The 16,681-nt window shown below is 46.0% G+C and overlaps 1 protein-coding gene across 1 annotated transcript in view; it reads left to right on the forward strand.

Moving 5' to 3' along the window:
- LOC119399496 (lymphoid-specific helicase) overlaps positions 1–16,681 on the forward strand; it is an 85,402-nt gene that overhangs the window by 13,138 nt on the left and 55,583 nt on the right. Inside the window, exons 5-7 of the mRNA XM_049417413.1 lie at positions 9,118–9,176; positions 11,244–11,366; positions 11,824–12,054. Of these exons, the coding sequence (XP_049273370.1) occupies positions 9,118–9,176; positions 11,244–11,366; positions 11,824–12,054 (413 nt within the window). The remainder of the gene's footprint in view (positions 1–9,117; positions 9,177–11,243; positions 11,367–11,823; positions 12,055–16,681) is intronic.

The raw sequence follows: 16,681 nt of genomic DNA on the forward strand, positions 1-16,681 counted from the left end.
TTTAAATGCAGCAATGGATGGTTTTGCCGATTTAAGGAGCGCAACAACCTGACATTCGTGACTGTTTGTGGCGAGAGTGGCAGCGCGGATCAGTCTGTTGTCGACGGCTGGAAGCAGCACACCTTGGCTCCACTACTCGCCAAGTACGAAGCAGCAGATGTTTACAACCTTGATGAAGCTGCTCTGTTCTACAAAATGTTGCCTACGAAGACGTTCGCTTTGAAGGAGGCAGACATTAAGGGGCGGAAACAGAACAAAGATAGAATCACTGTTTTGTTTGGTGCAAGCATGTGCGGTGAGCACAAGCTGCCACTGCTTGTTATTGGGAAGACAGAAAAGCCTCGTTGTTTCAAAAATGCACGACTGCCATCCAAGGATGACCTGATCTATAAAAACAACAAGAAAGCTTGGATGACGGCTGCACTCTTTGAAGAATACGTGCGGCACCTTGACCGCAAGTTTGCGGCCGCAGGGCGCAGCGTTTTGTTCGTCGTCGATAATTGCCCAGCTCACGGCGACATTCAGAACCTGCAGGCAATCAGGCTGGTCTTTCTACCCCCGAACGCGACGTCGCTATCGCAGCCGATGGACCAGGGCGTCATACACCATACCAGGAAAATATATCGCTACAATCTGTTGAAGCGAATGCTCCTTTGCTATGACAACGGAAAGGAGTATAACATTGACCTCCTCGGTGGTACAGTAGAACCCCGCTGTTACGTTCCTCACTGCTGCGTTTTCCCGGCTGTTACGTCGTTTTCCGCCGGTCCCGGCATAGCTCCCATAGGATACAATGTATTGGGAACCCCGCTGTTACGTCGTAACTGTCGGACCGTTCCCGTATGATACGTCGCGAAGTGCGTCTCGGAACCGACCGAGTGATAACCAAAGAGAGCCGCCATGGTGCATTTTCACGCAGCTTGGCCTCGTTTGACCGTAATATTAGCCGCATGAGAGGCGCAAGCAACAGAATCTTTCAATTGATGCAAACAAAAGCATGGCCTTCGAGATTCAAATTGCAAAGATGGCGTCTATGACGTAACTGCTCGCGAAAGCAAGGCCTTCGAGATTGGCATTTATTATTGACAAAAGCATAGCCTTTGAGTTTTGTATTGCACAAACATGGCGTGTATGACGTAATTGCATGCGAAAGCAAGGCCTTCGAGATTGGCATTCACTTCCGCCATCGCGTTGGCGTAGACTCATCATCATCGTTATTTGTCGGAGAGCGGGAGGAGTTCGAGCTGGTTGGAGCTCGCACGGTCGTGCGTGCGGTTCGCGGTCGGACTCGCCGCGCCGGTCGTGATTGCGTGTGCTTAGTTCTTTCATTCCTACAGCTGTTGGTGTTAAAAAAATCACATACGTTGATTACATTTCTGTGGATGAGGCCGTCCTAAGCTCCGCGTTTCTATCCATCGACTAGATCGCGGCTGAGCGCGCCAATTTTCGTGCTGCTCGTAAGAATTGAAATAAAATTCTGTACCACTAAATAATTTGCCGTTTTTCCTGTTTTTCGGCTCTTACGTTTCCCGTCTCTTACGTTTATTTCCTACGGTCCCTTCAAAAACGTATCAGCGGGGTTCTACTGTATTTGCCTCATTGTTCACGCATGGAGGCAGGTGGAGGCCACCGTTATTCGACGGTGTTTTGAGCATGCCGGTTTTGTGAAAGAAGAGGCAACCTCCGCTGAGTTTGCTGTCACCGCTGTCACTTGCCCGTTTGATGAAGAAGGGGAGACTCTCTGCGTTCGATATGAGGCTTTGCACGCGGACGAGGAGTGCACTCCAATCGGATTCTCCGAGTACGCAAATGTCGAGTGCACAGTGCAGACGTGTTACGCCGACATCGACAGCGAGATAGCTGCGAGATCGACCGATTCGGCCTCTAATGTTGACAGCAATGACGAGCCCTCCCGAGCACCCCCTTTGGGGGATGTCATCGATGCCTTGAGTGTTGTGCGCAGCTTCGTCGAGTGCAATGGCGGCGAGGCTGAGATGCTGCGCCTCATTGACAGGCTGGAAAATCTGACTTTCAGTGCTGGGAACTACCGAACGCGTCAGTCACGCATGGAGGAATTTTTCTCCAAGTAGGCTGACTTGCCACAATAAAGGTGTGACTTCCGTACATCACGTTTTCTGGCTGATTTCTTTGATTTCGCGTTGTTTCGGATAATTGGGACTCCCGCTTAATTGGGATATTTTTCTCGGTCCCGAGGCCTTCGAATTAACGAGGTTTTACTGTAGTAAATTTTAGGTTCGAAGCGAATAGTGATTTTGGTCGAATAATTTCGAATCGAATTCAAATAGTATATATCACATATTATAAAGAAAAATAAGCATATTTGTCATGACCCAACCAACCTGCACAACGTTTTTTTAATTGTAACAAGGCATGTGCAAATTTCATTCTTTCTGTTTCAAAGGAAGTGGAAGCAACTTTGAATAGTATAGCAGGATTTGGCTTTCGGTAGAATGCAAACCTTTAAAATATGTCGCGTTTTAAAATTTACTATACTTGGAGCATATAAGCCGGTATAACAAGTTTTTAAACTTCAAAAATGATGAATCGATGTGAGGGTAATATGTTAATTTAACCTTGAAGTGAGGCTTCGCAGCAGTGTGGATTTTTCCTGGAAAGTTGTATTCACGGTATAGCACCCCTTCACTGCAGTGAAACTACCTTTACAGGAGGTTACAAACTGACAATGCGGATTTTTCCTGGAAAGGTGTATTCACGGTATAGCACCCCTCCACTGCAGTGAAACCACCTTTACAGGGGGGGTTATAAGCGGACTAATATACACCTATTCATTCATTTCAAATACAGTAAAACCTCGCTAATTCGAACTCGGATAATTCGAAATTTCGGTTAATTCGAAGAACTTCTATGGTCCCGTGTTTGTCAATGCAAATTTTACCGGATTATTTGAACAGCCCGCGGGGTTTCATCCGGATAATTCGTAATTCCCGCCGGCAGCAACGGACGTGAAACAGCCTTCCGGCGACGCTTATCTCGGAGGTCATAGTAGTTGGAGTACCGGAAACGGGTTAAAATGCGTTTTCCGTTTCGCGTTTTTCACGTAGCTCGCGTGCTTGGACCATTCGCCATCTTGCATTAGTCTTGTTTACTTCGCCGCCTACGCCTGCATTTGCTGCGTGCGAAGTCCTGACCGCTTGTTGGACTCACGATGCCGAAGTACAAGACGCTGATGCTGCGGGAGAAGGTGTCCTTAATCAAGGAGGCTGAGAAGTCGACGTGCACGAAGACCCAACTCGCCGAAAAGCACAAGATGCCCTTGTCGACGCTCTCGACCATCTTGAAGAACAAAGAAAAGTTGCTCGAGGCATATGGGAAAACTCATTCGTCAAAGCGATCAAGGATTCGCTTCCCATCGTACCTGGACGTTGAGGTCGCTTTGATGAAGTGGCTGCAGCACGCAAACGCAGCTCATCTTCCCGTGAACGGCACCATCCTTCGGGAGAAGGCCGATGACCTGGCACTGCACCTTGGCCACAAAGGCTTCAAGTGCAGTAATGGTTGGTTCGCCCGATTTAAAGAGCGAAATAACCTTACATACTTGACCGTGTGCGGGGAAAGCGGCAGCGCCGACACGAACGTCGTTGACGACTGGCAGATGCGTACGCTGGCACCGCTGCTTCAGGAGTTTGGAGAGGACGACGTCTACAACTTGGATGAGGCAGCCTTGCTCTACAAGATGCTTCCCACGAAAACATTTGCTGCCAAGGACACCACTGTCTCGGGGAGAAAGCAGCCCAAGGAGAGAATATCCATTTTGTTCGGCGCGAACATGTCCGGGAACGACAAGCTTCCACTGCTCGTAATCGGCCGAGCGGGTAAGCCTAGGTGCTTTAAGAACGCGCGCCTTCCTTCGAGGGATGTCATCATGTACAGACATAACAAGAAGGCCTGGATGACGGCGGCGATATTCGAGGAATACGTGCGGTTCCTCGACCTGAAGTTTGCCGCCGAAGGGCGGAAAGTGCTCTTTGTTATCGATAATTGCCCGGCCCTCGGGGACATCAGAAACCTGGAAGCCGTCAAGATAGTCTTCCTCCCTGCAAATACTATGGCCATATCGCAGCCGATGGACCAAGGGGTGATCCTGCAAACGAGGAAGATTTACCGCCACCACCTGTTGAAGCGGGTTCTGCTTTGCTACGACAGTGGAAAGCAATACCACATCGATCTGCTTGGTGCGATCTGTTTAATTGCCTTTGCCTGGAAGGAGTTGGAGTCAAAGGTGATCAGGCGCTGTTTTGAACATGCCGGGTTCCGCAAACAAGGTGGCGAAGATCTTGATGAAGATTGCAGCTCGTCCAGTCTAGACGACGAGGGAGACTCGATGTGCGCCCGGATCACCGACTTTGGCGACGGCGAGGGACTAGGCTTCGTGGAGTATTCCAGTGTTGAGGCGGGTGTCCAAACATCGTATGCTGATGTATACGAGGACGTCGTCGACACTGGGCTAGTCGGCGATGATGGTGACTATAACGAGCCGGCCCGCGCGCCCGCTTTGGCTTCAGTTGTCGATGCCGCGAACACCTTCCGCAGCTTTGTCGAGTGCAGCGGTGGTGACAGTGAAATGCTGAGTATTGTGAGCAGGTTTGATTGAGAACATGGCACTTAGGGCGGCGAACTACCACAATAAGCAGTCCAGTATCACCGATTATTTCAAATAACCTTTTTCTCGCAAAGAAAATAAATGTGATTTCATCTTGTAGCGCTTGTTTGCTTTTTTTTCTTCATTTCGGTTAATTTGAAAATTCGCTTAATTCGAAGAATTTTCGCGGTCCGGCGGCCTTCGAATTATCGAGGTTTTACTGTACTTCGAAATTTTCAATAATTTAAATTCGAATCGAAGTGAATTCGAATACTGAATTATTCGTTCGAATATTCGAAGTGCTCGAATATTCGCACAAGCCTAGTAAAAACTACCAGTCAAGGTTGGGGACTTGTTTTGCTTTTACATTTTTTTTTTCTTCTCTCCCTTTGCATTTGGCACTGGTTGGTCATGTTCCACAACGGAGTTGTAACCAACTAGTTCGTGTTTGTTCATCATTGTCATTATTATGATTATCATCATAATCATTATCACTGCCATTGTGGTGAGCGGGCACAGTCACAGTGTGGACATGGAACACCTTTATGTGTTCTGTATGTGTGCTACTGTGATAAAAATAAATTCGAGCAGTGGTGCATCTGCGCACTCTGCAGTTCACATTTGTTTTGGCTGGCTGGTAATACAGTAAAAGCTTGTTAAAATAAACTTGAATGGGACTATAAGATTGTTTGAATTGAGCGGAGTTCGAATTAGTGGGCGGGTGCTTGAATGAATGGACATTGTACCACACTGTGTCGGCAGAACACAAAGAAGCCACCTTTGGACTTGTTGTCATGAACTAGGCGCAACTACACATTTGTGGCAGGTGATCTCGTAAATTAAGTTCTTGGAGCTCTAATAGCAAACAGAATTAATTGATCAGTCAGCGATACAACAGAAACAAGCACCGACATGCATGCATGTGAGCTATGAGCTTTAATGTCGAAATATGATGTTATTAAATGCGAAGCATTTCTTAGCGAACTTCTGCGACTTTGAGCGTATCTATCTATCTATCTATCTAGCCGCCTACGACTTCGTGCTCTCCTGGTCGCTTGGTTCATCGAATGTGCACCAAAATTGGTATGGCATAACATTACTGTATGACGAACATAAATGACAAGTCATAACATGAAAATCGTGACACGCATGTCATGTACAGCATGATTTACATGCTACGCTCATGGTGCGCTGGCGGCCGTTTCGCTAGTTTGATATACACCAAAATTGGTATCTTGCGATGTGACTGTGTGACGAACATAAATAACAGGAGTTAACATGAAAATCATGACACGCAGGTCATGCACAGCATGATTTACGTGCCACGCTCATGGTGCGCTGGCGGCCGTTTCGCTAGCTTTATATACACCAAAATTGGTATCTTGCGACGTGACCATGTAACGAACACAAATAACACGAGATAACATGAAAATCATGACACGCATGTCATGTACAGTATGACTTACGTGGCACGCTCATGGGGCGCTGGCGGCAGTTTCGCTAGCTTGATCTACCCCGAAATTGGTATTGCGCGACGTGACTGTGTGACGAACATAAAAACTCGAGTTAACATGAAAATCATGACACGCATGTCATGTACAGCATGACTTACGTGCCACGCTCATGGAGCGCTGGCAGCAGTTTCGCTAGCTTGATATACACCAAAATTGGTATCTTGTGACGTGACTGTGTAATGAACATAAATAACACGAGTTAACATGAAAATCATGACACGCATGTCATGTACAGCATGACTTACGTGCCACGCTCATGGAGCGCTGGCGGCAGTTTCGCTAGCTTGATCTACCCCGAAATTGGTATTGCGCGACGTGACTGTGCGACAAACATAAAAACACGAGTTAACATGACAGTCATGACACGCATGTCATGTACAGCATGACTTACGTGCCACGATCATGGCGCGCTGCCGGCCGTTTCGCTAGCTTGATCTACCCGGGAATTGGTATTGCGCGACGTGACTGTGTGACGAACATAAAAACTCGAGTTAACATGAAAATCATGACACGCATGTCATGTACAGCATGATTTACGTGCCACGCTCATGGGGTGCTGGCGGCCGTTTCGCTAGCTTGATATACACCAAAATTGGTATCTTGTGACGTGACTGTGTAATGAACATAAATAACACGAGTTAACATGAAAATCATGACACGCATGTCATGTACGGCATGACTTCCGTGCCACGCTCATGGAGCGCTGGCGGCCGTTTCGCTAGCTTGATCTACCACGAAATTGGTATTGCGCGACGTGACTGTGTGACGAACATAAAAACACGAGTTAACATGACAGTCATGACACGCATGTCATGTACAGCATGACTTACGTGCCACGATCATGGCGCGCTGGCGGCCGTTTCGCTAGCTTGATCTACCCGGGAATTGGTATTGCGCGACGTGACTGTGTGACGAACATAAAAACTCGAGTTAACATGAAAATCATGACACGCATGTCATGTACAGCATGACTTACGTGCCACGCTCATGGAGCGCTGGCGGCAGTTTCGCTAGCTTGATATACACCAAAATTGGTATATTGTGACGTGACTGTGTAATGAACATAAATAACACGAGTTAACATGAAAATCATGACACGCATGTCATGTACAGCATGACTTACGTGCCACGATCATGGCGCTCTGGCGGCCGTTTCGCTAGCTTGATCTACCCGGGAATTGGTATTGCGCGACGTGACTGTGTGACGAACATAAAAACTCGAGTTAACATGAAAATCATGACACGCATGTCATGTACAGCATGACTTACGTGCCACGATCATGGCGCGCTGACGGCCGTTTCGCTAGCTTGATCTACCCGGGAATTGGTATTGCGCGACGTGACTGTGTGACGAACATAAAAACTCGAGTTAACATGAAAATCATGACACGCATGTCGTGTACAGCATGATTTACGTGCCACGCTCATGGGGTGCTGGCGGCCGTTTCGCTAGCTTGATATACACCAAAATTGGTATCTTGCGACGTGACCGTGTCAGGAACATAAATAACACGACTTAACATGAAAGTCATGACACGTATGTCATGTACAGCATGACTTGCGTGCCACGCTCATGGGGCGCTGGCGGCCGTTTCTCTAGCTTGATCGACCCCGAAGTTGGTATTGCGCGACGCTACTGTGTGACGAACATAAATAATAGGAGTTAACATGAAAGCCATGACACGCATTTTCCTCAATGACATACAAGACGATGTGTGCAGCTCTTTGCTGGCTGCTTCCCATTACATCGATTCCCACAATGCGTGGGATCTGCCGGCTTTTTTATGCTCCAAAACACGTTCATTTAATGGCAGAGTTAACGAAATAAAAAATAAAATAATCAGTAATTAGCATTTGCTTGTGTTTCTTCCGTCGAGACTCCACGACCATTGTTTGTGGCTTGCCCAAGAACTCCAGCGCAGTGTCCGAATTCTCACCTGCTGAAAAATTCTGCTGTTTCGTTGTTTTGCATCTCTAGTAAACTTCGTTTGGTTTAGTTTGGTTTTGCAACACATTGTGATCACTCTGGGCCGACTTCTGCGAGGAGGGATGAAAACCAGGGGCTCCCAGTTCGAACTAACCGTTGTGGATACTAACACATTCGAAGTTTTCCCCCATAGAAATACACAGGTCTGTGCCGGGACCAGTGCGTCAGTTCGAATTGACCGAGTTCGAATTAACGAGCTTTTAGTGTATAAAGATGCTAGAGTCATCTACGACACATTCAAGGACAATATGATGCATTCAAGGAGAGCTTGGGGACAAAAATGCAAACAGCGGAGCACTAATGGGCTGCACTGTTTGCACTTTGTTTCATCACCCCTGTGCGTGAAAATCGGATAGGGACAGGGAAAAAAAATTATGGCAGCTTTGCACTAGTGCCAAGCCTGAAGGAAGAGTGCAGCTGGATGGCCTTCCTTTTTTTTCTCCTTTTTTTTCTTTCTTCCTTCTCTTTATCTTCCTTGTATCTCTTTTTTGTATCTGTTTGTTTCTATTTTTTCTCTCGATTTCTTTCTCTCTCTTTCTGCTTCGTTCTCTCACTTTGTTTCTCCTTATTTCTGTTTTTTTTGTCTTTTTTTGTCTTTTTTTTTTCTCTTTCTTTCTGTCCCACTTTTTCTGTCTTTGTCTTTTTCCTTCTCTCTCTCTCTCTTTCATGTGCTCCCCCTTCGCCAAGCAGAGTTATTGTTGCACCTTGCACCTGCTGTACCTTGCACCTGCTGCACCTGCTGTATGCTTGCACCTGCTGTACTCAGTAGTGGGGCTTGTCTAATCCCTGTGGCGCATACCCACCTGAGTTTTTCTCATCACTACACAGACTACCGCGAGCTACAACAGCTTCGCTGTTAAAAATGGGAGTGTGCATGAAATGCATGAGCCGCATGTAGGGACCTGCTCTTGTGAGGTTTTGCTGCCTTTAGTGCGACCTGAAAAAGATTGGTGATTATTAATCTTTTTTTTGCCGCCACTTTTGTTTCTTCAAAGGAACCAAGGCCAAGTCGGCTCTGCTGGACCCTGCGGCTGCTTCTCCACCGTCTTCTCAGGTTAGTTCACATGGCATTCAGTTAGTACTTGCTTACAGAGACTCACTCAAGTCAGGGAGACAACTTGTAAAGCACATTTTTCAAAGCGCATTGCTGTGGTCTGATTGGCTGACTAAGTACAGTAGAACCCCACTGTTACGTTCCCGGGTGCTGTGTTTTCCTGACTGTTACGTTGTTTTTGACCGGCGCCAACATAGCTCCCATAGGATACCATGCAATGGGAACCCCGCTGTTACGTTACAACTGTGGGACCATTCCCGCATGGTACATTGTGAACCGGCCCTCCAAGACGGCCACACGTGGCTTGGCTTGGTCCACTTGGTGGCTTGACAATTGAATTGGCCACCAGAAGCGGTGAGGGCAACGTCTGTGTATTTTTAAGTCCCGCTACTCGAAACACGACCTCCAAGATGTGTATTTTTCATCTAAACATATGGTGTCTGACGTGTTTGGGTGCTAAAAATTGGTCTTGTTGCATTCAACAAAAGTACAGACTTTGAGGTTACCGTATTAACTCGATTCTACCGCGCCCTCGATTGTAACGCGCACTCGTTTTCCGCGACAAAAAAAAAAAAAGCGCACCCATTTTTCGTGAGAGAAAAGAACAAAAAAAAGTCCGTAGGAGTCAACCTTCGCACATTCCGAAGAACAAGTATTTGGGTTTTAAAGAACTAAAGTTTAAAAAAATAAAACAAAGTCAAACAGCGGGCCTTGCCACTAAACTGTCACCACTACGGCGGCGATACGAGTCGCATAATGGATCAGTCCTCGTCGCTATCAGACAACACCTTGTCGCTGTAAACGCTCTTCGGTTTTGGAAAACCGGTCCTGCTTTGGTCCACTGAAACCTTTCCACGAGGCTTTGCTGTAAAAAATCTTCTTCTGTTTGCTCCAGTCTCGCCCGCACGTTTCGGGAACTCCGAACGACCGCGATGCGGCCCAATTTCCGTCCGTCTCTGCACATGTAATAACTTTTCTTTTAAATGCGGCATCATGGTGCACTCGTCGAGTATTTGGATTCGGCACTTCCACGCCGTCGATGCGAACGCAGAACGGGATGACGAGCTCCTCAGCACACGTACAAACTGAAACAATGGCCGAGACGCGTAGGGGGCGGCCATTTTGAAATGCCGATGGCAATATGATAACAGTTTCTTTTTTTTTTTTTTTCGGTACTCGATTCTAACGCGCATGCGATTTTTGGACTCGTTTTACCGAAAAAAAGGTTCGCGTTAGATTTGAGTAAATACGGTAGTTTTTGTTGCCCGGAGTCGTCCTGTTTGCGGAGCCAATGGCTTCATTGGCCGTAACAACATGACATTTGTTGCGGAGATTTGTGTGCACTGACGAAGCCGAAAGCCCCATGGCACTGCAGGTGCTTTAGAGATGCCTTCCGGGTGTGAGAAAATGCGCCAGGCGACGCTGCACGATTTTTTCAAGCGAAAGGTTTGAAATAAAATTGTCTGCTTCTCACCACGACTCTAATTTCTCATTTTTCCCCTGTTTCTTGGCTCTTACATTTTATTTTTTACGGTCCCATGAAAAACATTATCAGCGGGGTTCTACACTGAAACCTCGATATAACGAAATATTGGTCATAACGAAGTAAATGAAAAAAGTCTTGCAATGCATACAGTGTTAAGAATATATGTTTATAACGAATTTTCGGATATAACGAAGTTATTTTCATGTAAGGTGTAACTTCGTTATAATGAGGTTTGAGTGTACTGTACTCTGTCATGGTGGTGCTAATCCCAGAAAGTAGTTGACGAGGTTAGCGCCGCAGGCTCGTTGGCAACAGTTTTTTTTTTTTTTGCAAGCTTCTTTTTTTATTTCCTCTTCCTAGAGCTAATGAAATCTTGGTTGGTTGATTGATTGATTGATGCCGGGAATGTTTTCTAGCACTGCCTGTTCTTATCCACATGCAAGTTCACTTTTTTGTTCAATGTGACATTGAAGTGTAGCACTGTCTCTACATTCATAATGGCGTAAAAGTTGCGCAAGAAAAAGACGAAGACAAGAAGTTTGTCTCTACATTGCCTCCTTTCTTATCATCTTGTCTGGCAGGAAGGGTCTCCCGCCCACCCATCAAGTGGCCCCCACAACCCAGACTGCCCTGAGGGCCAGCCAGCCCTGTTCACAGGAGGAGTCATGAGGTCGTACCAGGTCGAAGGGTACCAGTGGCTCAAGGTGAGTGTGCCGTGAAATTACTTTGCCGTGCTCTGCATCTCCAGAAGTTCAAAGAAAAGTTGTGGTCAAGTTAAACTGATTGAATTGGGCATTTCATGTCCTGTCAGATGTAATGCCCAATTCATGCGGAGCCGAATTAGAAGCAGCTTCAACATGGCCAGTGTGTCATGTCATGTCGCACCTTTTCTTTGGTGTTGAGGCCAATAAAAAGTTTTGACAACAAAGAATTTGAGGCGACTGCTGCTTTCTCTGTTTATTTGGAGATGCCACCATTCAGAATTTAACTGTAGTACCTCAAAAAAAAAATATGTGGGCTCTCCACATCATAGCATCCCATTTAATAATGAGAGCTAACTTGAGCAGGATATCTTAGTGCATCTTTCTGACAAAAGGTGCGTGTGTTAATCTTGCGAAATTCGTTTGTTAAGTGCATTGGTTGCTTGTTGCGCGTGACCAGGTCTTGTACGAGAATGGTGTCAACGGCATCCTGGCGGACGAGATGGGTCTGGGCAAGACGGTCCAGGTGATTGCCCTGATTGCCTCGCTCGTTGAGAGCGGTCTGCCGGGCCCTTACCTCGTGGTGGCGCCACTGTCCACCCTGCCCAACTGGCTCAACGAGCTTCAGCGCTTCACTCCGTCACTCTCGGTGGTGCTCTACCACGGACCACAAGAGGAGAGGCATGCACTCGTGAGTTGAGATTTGTACCACTCCGTGCGCCGGTAGATTTTGTCAAATGGGAGTTTAGCTTTGCTGCATTGCTTGCGTCAACCTCACAATCAATTGCCAGGTCAGTTTCTGATCTTGAACTGAGGTCTCTAGAGCATCACAGCTGCAGAAACTCTTAAGCTTTGACTTCTTTTGCATGTCTGGAACAGGCTGTGAAATCAATGGCGTATTGATTTCATAACTGGTCCAGTAAATGTAATGCGAGTAAATGGTGCAACACGTGGCAGTACTATTGATATATGGGAGTTTATAACCACCACAGTGAACCTATACTGAATGCTGCGGAAAGCGATATAGATGATTTTTCGCAGCTGGTTTGTGCAATTGAAATCAGATGGCGCCACGAGCACCATGGCTTTGGGCTTCTGTTATAGACTGGCTTGCACCATCTCGCTCAGGCGAAATGGCCCACCGCACCGCTTGCAACGTTGATCTACGAGCACACATGCAGGATTTAAAGGTGCACATAACTACAGCGAAGGACGGAAGAAACATGTGCACCCGATCGGCATCAGCTGGACAGATGCCTTTAGCGAAGTTCGTCGCATCACAAGCAAGGGCCATCAGCAGCAGCAAGGATGTCAAGATTGCCAAGCTACGTTTGGCTGTGCACATCGCCGTCCACAGCTTTTTCGTCATGGCTGACCACTTGACGCCGCTCATTCATGACCGCTTTAAAGACTCTAGTGTAGCCTTCTCGCTATCAGTGGGACGGACAAAGTGCACAGCGCTCATAAATAAGCTTCTTGGGCCGACGTGCAGATGCTACTAAATGACATTAAGGGTTGCAAGTTTTCTTTGATCTTAGATGAAAGTACGGACGTGCCCTCCGAAAAAGAAGTTACTGTTGTAATGTACTACTTGTACAAGAAAAGCACCTTTGTTATAGCGTTTCTTGGACTGGTTGGGTTTTCGACTTCTTGGCTAGTGGGCTTTACATACATTCAGTTGAAAGAGTTTCTTGATAAGTGACATTTGCCGATTACAGACTGTGTTGGTATCAGAAGTGACGGAGCTAGCTTGATGTGCGGGCAGTACAAATAGCCGATACTCAAGAGTAAGGTAAGTTAACCCAAACCTGGTGTTGGCCAAATCTGTCTGCCCCTCTCTGCAGCTTGCATACAGTGAGGCTGTGGACGTATTGCCTTTACAGATAAGACTACCTTGTGCCGGAAACTGGTTGTCCCATAATCCAAAGAGGCAACAGCCCTATAAGGGCACTTATGGGGCCATTCGTTCTGGAACTGTCCACAAAAAGTTAGTTGCTGTGTGTGCAGCGTTGGCACAGCACAGCCAGAGCTCTCCGAGCTGTTTTAGACCAGTGGCTTGAGCTGAAAACTCACTTCAATGTCGTAAAAGCAACTTAGCGCTGCTGTCATGTGAGAATGCTCTCCGAAATGTTGAATGATGTCGAAAATTTTTTGCACGTTCAGTTCCTGAGCCCGATTATGAATGAGTTTGACAGGACAAACAAAATATTTCAGGGTGATGATCGTGACCCTGCAAAACTGTATATGGATCTGAGTGCCTTTGTTCAAGCGCTTGCTTCAGTGGGTCGTGCTTCCAGACTGCGCATCGCTCGATGCCGATTGGGAAGACCATTTGCCGCATGTTTGAGCTTGCAACGTGGGAACTGCTTTTCACGACTCACTGGAGAAGTTGTCTCTTAGTGAGGACTAGAAAAGTGCCCTCCTAGAATGGTGTCGAACATTTTCGGTTGCATGCATAAGGAGCGTCATGAAGCGTTTGCCGTGAAACGTGCTATTGCTAAGCTATCTAAACCTGTTGCACCACAGCAGCATTAGCAAGTTTTTTTGTCCAGTTCCTACGCAAGGCTGTGCGCTGTATCAAGCTATCTGATGTAGCCATAATTGAGTGCGAGTATGGCCTTCTTCGGTGTAGGCTGGATGAGCCTCGTGAAGGCTCCGTGACGGAGTTCTAGAAGAATGTTCAGGGCGTAAAAAATTGCGCTGGTACTACCTCCATTATTTCCTTTGCTCTCGCAACAACTGGCCGTGTATCTTCTGACGCTGCCATTGTCCAATGCATTCTCTGTAGAGTGAGTCAGAAGCCGAATGAATTTGGAAACGCTTGAAAATATCTTGTTCGTCAAATTCAGTCTGTGGAGTGTGATGCAGTGCTGCAAGAAGTTTGTACCGTCATATCTTCTCGTTTTTGAACGTTTTAATACCAGCAATGTACCCATGCTCGGCCATTGGTTCTGAAACCTAGGGATCTTCGATTTGTTCGTAATGTGCATAGTCTTTTCATTTTGCCGTTCATGTATAACCTCTCTTTAAGCAGCAATACTCTTTTTTTTTTTTTTTTGCCACTTGGCAAGATTGTACATGCAACCACATTTTTAAGTTGTTATACATGTATTGCTTGTACTTTTATTTTTGTTTGATTAATTTGTTAAATTCATTTAGTTCATGCATAACCTCTCTAAGCAGCAACAGTCTTTATTTATTTATTTATTTATTTTGCTGCTCAACAAGTTTGCATGTGTAACCAGATTTTTAGGTGGTTTATTTTGTTTGTACTTGTTTTATTTTTGTATAATTTTTTAATCGTGTATAGCCTCTTCATGTCTGCCGCTGACATGAAGTTTTGGTTACATGAAGTTTGTCATGGAACCAAATTATTTTGCTTGGACTCGTTACACACTTGTTTGATCTCTGTTAATATATTATATGTTACCTTTCTTCACGTATAAACTTGCCCTGTATCAATAAATAATAAATCAAAACATTTTCTCTGGATTTATTGTCTTTGGCTACTTTGGGCTATATTTACGGTCTACGTTTGGCTACTTTTGGGCTATTATTGCACCATAATTTGGCGATTCGTTCTGTGAATACCTAGCAACCCTGCATAGGCTTAGTCCTGCTGTCCTCACCACACTCTAAAAAGTAAAGGAGGAAATGGGGGGTCGAGGTTACTCCTTTAGGGGAGTAACTAACCTGCCACACCCATTACTCCTTTTTGGGGGTAACTGCGACGGGACGAACCGTTACTCCCCGTAGAACTTGCTCCTTCAGGGAGTAACTGACTGGAGCAACGGATGCTCTTTGTGAAAACTCCCACGGGAGCAACGGTTACTCTTTCTCGATACTCCTCAAAGGAGGAACGGATAGTCTTTTTCGATACTCCCACGGGAGGGACGGTTACTCTTTTCCAATACTCCTGAAGGGAGGAACAGATAGTCTTCTTCAATACCCCCAAGGGAGCGACAGTTACTCTATTCAATTACTCCTCTAAAGAGCAGCCGTTGCTCCTTTCCTAAACTCCTAAAGGGAGGAACGGATGCTCTTGGTCAATACTCCTATGGGAGTGACACTTGCTCCTTACAAATACTCCCGAGGGAGGAAGAGATAGTCTTTTTCAATACTCCCAGGGGAGCGACGGTTTCTTTTTACAAGGAGGAATGGATGCTCTCTGTCAATACTCCCACGGGAGCAATGCTTGCTCTTTCTGGACACCTAAATGGAGTAACAATTACTCTTTCCCATTAGTCCCGCAGGGAGAAATGGACATTATCTCTCAATACCCTCATGGGAGCGACAGTTACTCTTTCACAACATTCCTCATCGGAGCAGCATGCAGTTAATCATCCTAAATGCCTCTCGATGGAGTAACGTTTGCTTGTATTGAGTGCTCCTCAAGAAACCAGCAGTCCAGCTCTCCCATCGGCAAATGAAAAAAAGTTTTGAGGAACATGATTTTCATCGGGTTGCGCCAAGTCTGACACAAATGCTCCAGGAGAGGGCAGAAATCCAGATCTATTTGTGAGAAAAATACTTTATTGAAATCAGTCTGGCTGTTCACTGGCTCAAGATGGTTAGAGCCACACGGACGAGTGACGTCGGCCGCAAGACGCTCTGAACTTTCAGAACTTGACACAGGAGATCGAAGGTCCGCTGAGCTTTCTTGCTGAAAACAATGTTCAGCGCCCAGTATAGCGCGATTTGTGTGGCAATGGCTGCCAAAAGGCTAGTCTCCTTAATAGCAAGGCCCTCCAGGCGCACAATAAATTCCCTTGAAGTCAACAAGCTTCCATTGTATGTCACTGTCGGCACATGATGCGTCTTGGTGGGGTCCTACAAAACAAAAGGCACATTTTAACACAAAGCTTGTTGCTTCATTATTACAGCAGCTGCTTCATGTAGCAACAGATAAAACCTAATGCTTTACGACACACTGACAAATAAATTAAATTGCAACTTATTTGCAAAACATGGTTCGACACTGGTAAGAACATTCTTAACAAGTCAAAGCACTTGCAGTAAGGCTACAGGTTTATCCACAGGCTAGAGACTGGTCTCGTTTACACGGAAGCCAATTAATTGGTTCTGAAAAAAAAACAGGGGTATTTGCTGTTTGCAGGCAGCACGTCATGCTAGCATACTTTATAAAGTAGAACCCTGCTGATACATTTTTCAAGGCCATGTGCAAAAAGAATGTAGGAGCCAGGAAATGGGGAAAAAAGTAAAAGTGAGAGTCGTAGTGAAATCGACAATCATATCTCAGTGGTTATTGATGAAAAAAAAATGTCAAGCGTTGGCTCCTGTACCTTTTTTCAATCTGA

Source organism: Rhipicephalus sanguineus, chromosome 7 (assembly GCF_013339695.2).
Source record: "Rhipicephalus sanguineus isolate Rsan-2018 chromosome 7, BIME_Rsan_1.4, whole genome shotgun sequence".
NCBI classification, from domain to species: domain Eukaryota; kingdom Metazoa; phylum Arthropoda; class Arachnida; order Ixodida; family Ixodidae; genus Rhipicephalus; species Rhipicephalus sanguineus.